At 38.6% G+C, this 9,608-nt stretch overlaps 1 protein-coding gene across 1 annotated transcript; it reads right to left on the bottom strand.

The window, feature by feature from the left end:
- Nucleotides 1-5,159: 5,159 nt before the first annotated feature.
- ARGLU1 (arginine and glutamate rich 1) lies at nt 5,160-9,251 on the bottom strand (the record flags this gene model as incomplete). The annotated part of the gene is made up of 3 exons (XM_010023981.1): nt 5,160-5,360; nt 6,608-6,691; nt 9,026-9,251. Coding segments are annotated over 3 exons (475 nt in total), but the record flags the coding sequence as incomplete, so codon positions are not given.
- Nucleotides 9,252-9,608: the final 357 nt, after the last annotated feature.

Below are 9,608 nucleotides of genomic sequence, written 5' to 3'. Positions count from 1 at the left end.
CCCTGTTCCCTCGCCGCCCGCTGCACTGGCCTCCAACTTTCCCGTCTCGCTTGGCGAGGAGCAGCACAGTTGCCTCGGACACGGAGAAATGTGAGAGTACAGGTTGGGGCCGGAGGGTTAAAAGCAGAGCAAGCTCACAAATATTAGGAAGTTAGCAATGGGCTTCGGCCGCGGCTTCTCGGGGGCTATCTCAGGAGGAAGTCCCGGCAGGTATTTCGGGTTTCGCGGGGAACGCGGTTTGCTGACAGACAAACGAGCAGGGGACCTGCTTCGGGGGGAGGAAATCCTGCCGCCGCCGTGGTGCCGGCGCCGCGGCCCCCTGCGACCGGGCTCCGACAGGACAGACGGACAGAGGGATGGATGAGCGGGCCAGCGAGCAGGTGAGACCTGCTTTTCCCTCTACCTTCAGGGGAAAACCGGCACTCTGCCATTTGCATTGGTCAAACCTTGATTTCCCATACCTTAGCCAGCCTGACAGCAAAAATCGGGTTTATAGCTGAATAATCAACCCCTTTCGGCTTCTTTTCGACAGTGGCATGGGCAGTAATTGCATAGATATTGGCTCTGATCCTATAAAATCTATAACATAAAAGGCAGCAAATCTGAATGGGATCAGGATTGGGCCCGCAACCCCTGACTCTCTTTTAAACATCTGAACGTCGGCAATTAGAATACATGGGACATGTATTTTTTTATTAGGTAGAAAAGCTTCATTATTACTTTAAAATTTACCAGTTTTGAAAGTCAAAAAGAGGTAACTCAATAGATGCAATTGCTGCTACATTTAATAAAGACAAGTGATCACATGATTGGTGCTTACTGATTTAAACGGGTTGTTAATTGTTTATACAAAAGGCCAAGTGTGCTGGATACTTGAAACAGCTCCTGAAACATCATTCACACCATAACAGTGCATTTTCTTCACTTATGGTAGAGTGTATATCTAGATGTTAATTTGTCTCCTCCATGTCTGTTTTATAACCACAATTTTAGTTAACCATAGCTTCTTAGAATATGAGCATGGCTCCCCCTCAACACAGCTAAAGAATTCAAGCAGCCTTGTAATAAAATCAGGCAAGAAGTTGGTACATCCTAACTATGCGTTTTAATTCTTTGTTTGACTTATTTTTATACTGATTCTCAGTATCACTATAAAAATAAAAATCCCTGTATTATTTTACGGTCTGTGATAATGTGGGTGAGAAACAAGACCAGGGATCAGACTTCTGCTGCACGGCTGGCTTTCTTTAGGGGTTTACATGCACTTGAGCAGAGCTGACCGCTGAGCCAGCCTAACCCTTAGTTCTACATGTCTGTCCAGAAAAGACAATGGGAAGCATTAGGTTGCTCAGCACGGAAATGTCAACAGAGGTTTAGCACTCCCCAGCTGGCAAACAAAACAGCAGGACGGGAAGAAAGGGATAACCCCAAAGTGCACACATTTGGTGTTACTAGCACAGAAATGTAAGAGATGTGCGTGAAAATCATGGTTCAGCTCCAACTGGACCAGCCTGTTGGTCCAAAACTGTACCAGCCCAGGCACTTTGACCATATCCTCCTGCCCTGGAATGAGCCTTAGGCACACAGGCAGCTCTGCCGTTCTCTTCTGAAATAAATCACCTCTGTAATGCAAACTGAAAAGTGTTTTATCAGCATGAATTCCACCTGAACTTGCACTGAGTTGAGACCCTGCAATATCTGAGCCTATCATTTTCCTCCTGCTTGCCAAAAGGACCACACATCCCCCAAATACTCTGAAAATGTTTAACGAGATGCTTCATGCAGTTCAAAATGAATCACAGCCAGCACCTTCCTATTAGGTGTACATGCAAAAAATGGCACGAAAAAGTCCAAATGCCCATAAGAGAGAACGTTTATAGCATCAGGAAGAGATGCTTAGAATCTTGAAGTCAGCAAGTGTGAGGTCTATGAGATGACAGAAAGCTTCAAAGAAAAGGAGAGACAATGAAGACAGAGCCTTCTTTTTCAAGACAAGATATGAAGCGGATGAAGTATTGATACTTCAGTAAGATAATACTGACATATCTGTCTATACGCAGGTACGCAGTTGCTTGGCAGCTTAGACATCTTGCCAACCTATTTGTCTGCTTTACTAAGCTTCAAGGACACCAGCTCTCCAACACATCTCACTGTAGTAAGCTTTCCACTTGTGCTTGGAAAAATGATAACGAACATGGGAAGTTCAAAGGGCAGTTTAACAAATCTCCGAACTAACAGCACACTGCTAGGACACTGCTGTAAAAGCCTACTGCTCTCTCCCACCTCTGCTGGAGAGATGCATTGTTCAGTATCAAAATAATTCTCTAGGGCATTTATGAACAGGCACTGGGAAAACCAAGATCTCTTATCATAGAAGGGAAATGAATACTGGTAGGTGGTAACAGAAAATGCCTACCTACCTCCCCCATGGAAGGGAAGAAAAAAAAACCCCAACACACAAAACCCCAGAAGAAACCAAAAATTGTCTAATCAAAATTTGAAGTTGAAACTTCAAATTATAATGAAATAAAAATTAAACACCTAACAGAACTTCTAGGAGCAATTTCTCCAGGTAGACCAATATCCTTATGTAGGCCCCCACACAGAGGTCATACCAACTACGTATGTCAGTCTATGTTCTTTGCACTAGTCAGGCATCACATTTTAAGGCAACGTAAGAACATCAAATTCTTATCAAATGTCACTATACCAACCTCCTAAACTGTGCACACCTCTATTTTCCTAGAAATCAACAGCATCCCTGAAGCCCTATGATAATTTTAGAAAGCAAGCAAGCCCCAGAATAATACAAACATGACAACCACCCATACTGGGTCTACAAAAAAAACTATGCAAGAAATACCGTATGCTTTAGGACAAGTCAGGAGACAGTTGTTTCTACCAACTGAACCTATTTTTTTGGTGGGGGGGGGGGGAGAATGGGAGAAGAGAAGAAATACATAGCTGCTTTAGCTGCTTTTCCTTTTTTGAGGGCAAAGGGAAGGAAAGGCAGGTAGGGAGGGTGTGTGGAATGGCGGAAGGGGTGATCAGATTGTGATCAGACATTTTGTTCACACAGTAAACCTAAAGGAGTGTGACTGGAAACAACGAAGTGTAAGCCTACGCAATATTAAGTTTAAAAAACAAGTGTTACGATTCGGCTGCAAATTCATGTAGAAGAAAATGCTTGATACCACAACTGCACGTATGAGAACTTGAACTTCTTGCTTTTAGGAGAGGAGAGGAAAAAAAATGCATAGGTCTGTTTTGAGTATTGACTTTTAATAGCTTGCTTCTCGTAAGGGAACAGGGGATGTTTTCTGGTTTAGAAATACAGGTATTGGTTTAGCTTTAAATACAGCCTGCTCCTGCCAACAGGTCATGTACACGATTTATTTGGCTTCAGCTTTTGTTTTTAATGCATTAAGCAACCTTCAACCTTCTTCTGTAACAATATATAGACATATTTAAGTACAATAATAGTGTAGGTATTTTACTGTCTTCACATTTTTCTGAACATACTGGACAAAGCGATGCACGTCAGTCTGCCCCAAAACCCAGGTTTCATAAAAAGCAAGTTGAATACTGCTTTCAGTGGCACACTCAACTTGCTCCCACACATTTAGTTCACCAAACCTACAAAAACAGATCCTTTGGGAATATCAGGAATTATTTCCATCTTTGTCCAGTGACATCCAAATGCTCAGGCAACTACCGGTAACTTTCATTTTATGGTTACTACCAAAGTCGCACGCCAACAGGAAGAAAGTTTTAGAACTGGACAAGCTATAGTAATCCAGGTGTTGATAGAATTATATACAAAAAGGGGAATTTTATATATAGTTTTCAATCTGTAGTTTAATCTTTCAAAATAAAACCTGTATATATAAATGGATAACATTCAAGATCTGTATACAAATAACAGTTGCCTTCTGACTAAAACAATGTATTTAGATAGAATCTCACTTTCTGTTTTTCAGTAGCCGGTCCAGTCCTTTGGGAAAAAACCTTCAATTTTTAAATCCTTTAGGATCCATCAGATTCATTATATGGTCATGACCTTAACTTACACAATATACTATATTACGAGGTGAATCAAAGGGGATTAGATACCAAAGTATTGGTCTGGGTGCACTAAGCCAAACAGCTGTTTAAACATGATACTATGGCTGAAATAAGTCTCTGTCAGAATAAAAACCAACATTCATGAAAATAGCAGCAGCCATCAAAAACATTCACAACTGCAGGGATTTGTTACTGTGTGTAATTTTGCATTATAAGTAGGAGAAGCCACAGTAGTTTAAAGCAAAATTTTAAAAAATACTACTATAATCTTGAATTTAATAATGTGAATTGTCACTCTTATAACCGTTTATAGATGTGTACTAAAAAAATTTACTTAAACATATGAATTTAAGACTTTCACTTTATTCAGCAAATTGGTTTATTTACACAATGGGGAAAGCTGGTTGAATGCTGTCAATGTAATAAAAACAAATCTAACAGAGACAATACTGAACTCCCTCTATGTATTCATAGCAGAAATGACAAACTATTTCCTTACCTGTATCAGGAACATCAAGCGCAACAATGGGACAGTATCATAGGACACTGATTTAACAATAAACCACAGAGGTCCAGTAATACTATGGCAATTTATTCATGTATTTACTGACTTTAAAAAAAAAAGAAAATTAAAAGTCAGCAATATCCGGTATAAAGTCCTGTCAAATATCAGAGTCAAACTCTGATGAGTAGGTCAGTAAAACCTTACCAGATCATCCACAATTCAAAGTGACCTGATCTGCTTCAGACCACTAATACAGTTACAAAACCAGTGAGAAGAGATTGCCCTCTAAAAGGCAACAATGATCTGATAAGGGTTTAACTTAATGGAAGTTTTAAAAAATTAAGAATTGCAGAGCACAGCCCCTATTAGAACAAGCTAAGTTTCCAGACTTCCAAAAAAAAAAAAAAAAAAAAAAAAAAAAAAAAAAAAAAAAAAAAAAAGACAAAAGAGGGAAAAAAAAAAAGGGGGGAGGGAGGGGGGGAACCCAAAACACTTCAACATGAAGCTACCATACAAAGTTGTTGGGTTGATTTTTTTTTCCATTTTCGTTTTTTGTTGGTGGTGGTTGCTTTTTCTCATTTGTTTTTAAGTTTGTTTGTTTCTTTTAAGAGTTCAGAGTTGCAATTTAATCCTGGCTTTTTAGTGAGAAGGACAGTTTTGGCCTAGACTTTCCTTTGCCCAGGATAATTTTTTGCTCTTCCTTTTGCTGACGTTGTCTCTCTTGTTCTAGTTTCATCCTCTCCTCATGAATCTTTCTTTGTTCTTCAACAATTTTCAATTGTTCTTCAGCCTATATATGAAAATGGTAGAATTTAGGCCAGCATATTTTGTAGTCATAAAAGCAATTTACAAGTCTGTATTAGCTTCCAAACAGGTCCAATCCTGCATAGGTATATAAGCAGCTCTACCTGAGCTAGATGGCCCTCGGTTTCAGTGAAACTATTTGTAAACTGTTACTTGAATGTAGAAGAAACACTGAAAATTTTCTACAGCTAAGGCAGTGAAATCTTGAGTGCTTACAGGCAATGTTTTCCAGCATCGCTTTTCAAACAACACATTACATTTTAATTAAGGAAGTCCATGTAGACATAGAGAAATTCCCCTGACACCTGTCATGTGTCAGATGAAGGCACAATAATGTAACAGACCTTCAGAGGTCTCCCCACTCAAAAATACATGTAACACCCCCCCCCCCCCAAATTCAAAACCATCTTTACCTGATTTCTAACAAGTCAATCCTTACACTGACTTACGGTTCTTATAGCTCTTCCAGTGGTCTTCTAAAGGTGCTTATTTTGTTCATTTTGTCAGTTTATACTTTCAATTTTCTAATTGTCCCATTTCCACCATATGAGGTTGGGAAAAGGGTAAAACAGAAAGAGGTGTAAAGCAGACATAGTTCAAGCAATTTTAAGAAGCATCGTCTTTATCTGAAAATGGTGTAATTACTTGGGCAATTGAAACGAGTACGAGTTCAATCAGGATTTACACGCAGCTTAGTTTGGGGTTATCATTAATTGATTAGAATCAGCTCAATCATGCTGAATGTTCTCATGAGGCAGGAACCTGCTTAAACAGTCTTGGAGACCAATATAAGCTAGACTTTAACAACTTAAGACATCTTAAGCTTATGCTGGAAGTCCCTTTCAGCACTTCTACACCAATGTTATACTAGTCAAAAATCCAGTTTGTACTTGTCCTGCTCAACAAAACATAAGTAGTCACTTCTGTTCTAGAAGCTGAATGTAATTTGCAAACTTACTTCAACCTTCCCTGTGAGATACAGTTAAAAAAAAGGAAGTACTTTTTAAATTCTGAAAGCAGCTATCTTCCTCTGAATTCCTAAGTGCACCTGAACTGTCTTTTCAGACCAGTGTTACTGCTAAGGATTTGGTCTCGTATGCTCAAGAGAAGAGCAACACTACTGACATAACCAGCAACAGACGAAAGGGTCGATTTGTTTATTTTAATTGTGTTGCAAATCAGGCAGAGGGACCTGTATTCCCCTACAGAACAGTTAACTACATGTGCACATACCAGTTTAGCTTGTGCTTCTGCAATTTTTCGATTATTCTCTTCTAGTATTCGCTCTAGTTCCTCACGCTTTGCACGCTCTTCTTCCTAAAGGGGAGGACAGGGCAAGATGTTAGTAAAGTAAAATACTCATTTCTGCACGTTCACTAATCTTTCTCAGAATTCTTTTGTGAACTGACTTAAAGTGGCAGCTTTACAGCCACCTATTTTGTCTCACAACGGTAAACTGTGCAGCCACTAATACTGGTTTCTAGCACTCAATTTATATAATCCCGCCCAGTCCAAACAGCAACCAACTAAACCCTCCCTAATCATAGAATCCTGACAATTTATTACTAGAATTTTAATATCACACAAATCAACAAGGACAACTACAAAAACTGGATAGTATTTACCAAATTAAAAAGTAATATAGAAAATATAAATAAAGTGAATAGTTTGTCTCACCAATTAAGTATACCTACGTATTCTTTACCTATACTCCTTTAATCAGCATTAAAAGTTGAATATTTACTGTCTTGTCCAGTGTCCTGCAGAGTGTGCTCCTCGGCTGCCATACGCGCCAGCTTCCTCTTTAAAATGATTTGTACTGTTAGCTTGGCAATACCTGCATCAGCAGCTCAACCATTTATAAAGAAACAACATACAGGGAAGGCTGAGCTGAGGAATGCAGATGTTTATGATAAGAAGGAACAAAAATATGTAAATCATTCCTAAGGCAAACAATTAATAAGAAAAATACATTTACTGTTAGTGAAAAATACAAATGGTAATCCATACTTCATGGAGCTATGGGCTTCTTTCATGGGGAGAATGGACTTAACATTCAGTATTTTGACAATTTTAAGACAGCTGAAACTGTCATTTGCAGTCTGAACTTGGAATTCAGGAGTCCAGGGAAGGCAAGATCAGGAAATAAAGCCTTGTAATTGTTGTTTTCTTGGTGAATTTTATGGAACTCTGTTATACAACTCAAATATGAAGACTGCATAAAAGTTTTTGAGGTGTTTCAGTTCACATAATATATATCCGAATTATTTTAATATTTGGAAGATTTTAAGTTAGCCAGAGGTTTGTGTCTGTGTAAGAAAAAAAAGTTAATATGAACAAAGCAAGCATATGAAAACTTCTTACTATGACTAGTAACCAGCTACTAGCTAGCACACTTCACTCCAGGCATGGAGGGTTATTCTGAATTACAAAGAACTGATGGGACTTCTTCACATCACATTGACAATAGCAAAAATACTTTAAAAAAAAAAAAAAAAAAAAAAAAAGTCATCCATCTAATCAAATGAAAACCTCTATACATGAAGCAATTGCTGACTACAGACATCTACATTTAACTTAAATTCTTTGACAGTAAGGTTTGAATTTGCGGAACAAGTGTAATTTAATATTCCTGATATTTATCTTATCTCAGTGGTTTGGTTTTTTTTTTCCCCCAAATGAAAGATACTACTTGACAGTCAAGTCACATGTCATATGAAGGGGAAACTTCATTGCTACTGTCTTTCCTTCTGTAAGCCAATCAAAATATTAATTTAAGATAAACTGTGTAGGAGGTAGAATGAAAAAGGCATTTGAGACTTATAACTATTTAGCACAAATTTCCTTTAAAATTTTAAAATTTGCCTTGAAATTTCTGGATCCTGGAATGATTGGTGCAGGCAGGCATCAATGCCTTTAGTAGCAAATTACTGTCTCACAGAAAGACATTTTCAGCTTCTGCTCCAGCTGCTGATTAAAAACCAAAAAACCCAAGTCATATGTTCAGCTTGACTTCAGACAAGGGCAACCTGCTCTTTTATAACTTCTAGGGAAAAAAAAAAGGAGTTGTTAGTAGTTATTAAAACTAGATATAATGATTTGGACACAGATCCTTCGTGAAGACGTGGATGGGCTTATGCTCGAAGTCCCAGAATTAGTCCAGTGTTTGCTCAAGGAAAACGTTCATTTTAAATGAAGAATAAGAAACCTATTTGTTAAAGGCAGGTACTGCAGCTCACTGTTGGACCCTGATTTTTGCCTGACTGAAGGCAAAAGCCTCTTACAGTCTAGGTAAACAAAATGAAACAAATTAAGGATACATAATTACAGATTTTCAATACCCTTCCCCAAAAATGAAAGGACCGCTGATAAATCCTGCAGCCATGGCAAAAGTTTCAAACAATTCTGAAATATGTAGGTCAGTTCCATTAAAAATCAGTATCCTTGTTCAGGTTTTAGGAGAATAACTGTTTAATATCAGTGAGCTCCCCTGAATAGGCTAGAAATTAAGTTTCGCAGCAATGCAAGTTTATATGAGAAGGGAATTAGATTTGCTGTATTCCATCTCTTTCTGAACCGAACAGGAGGCACAAACCAACACTGAAAGTTTTGCCATGGACTGTCTCTACTTTCCAAACGACCGAGCGTTACCTCTCTGGCTTTTTGTGCTGCAAGTTCAGCTTGTCGCTGTCGCTCGAGTTCTTCGAGCAACTGTTTTTCCATGATGCGCTTAGCCTCCTCCACCCTGCGGAGAACCTCTCGCTCAATCTCATCCTTCCTTTTCTCCAACTCTTCTTCTACGCGTTTAGCCACCAGCTCTTCCACTCTTCGAGCAGTTTCTTCTTCTATGAGTTTCTCTTCAATTTCTTGTTGACGACTACAACATGCAAACATGAGGATTACCTTTTTAATGAATGGTTGCACGGAAACAAACTCTTTCAAATACACAGCATCAGCCACGCTTCTGAACCACTTTAAAACAGATATACCTTAGACACACAGATTATGCAGAATGTTTTACCATACATTTAAGGATAGAGAATATTCAGGCAATCAGTGTTTCTATCACAGGGAACCCACACAGACCATAACATATTTAGTATCTCTTCATTTCTTTAGGAGACTAAGCTTAAGAAGACAGCTTATCTTGACTTCTTGATCATTTTTAGGGGAAAATAAATATAAAATAAAAGACCCCATCCAACTTTGGACATCCTTCACCCTTCAGGAATTT

Source organism: Nestor notabilis, unplaced genomic scaffold (genome assembly GCF_000696875.1).
Source record: "Nestor notabilis isolate BGI_N333 unplaced genomic scaffold, ASM69687v1 scaffold3981, whole genome shotgun sequence".
NCBI lineage: Eukaryota > Metazoa > Chordata > Aves > Psittaciformes > Psittacidae > Nestor > Nestor notabilis.
Note: the sequence above shows the minus strand (reverse complement) of the source record. Positions and strands in the feature narration are given on the sequence as shown.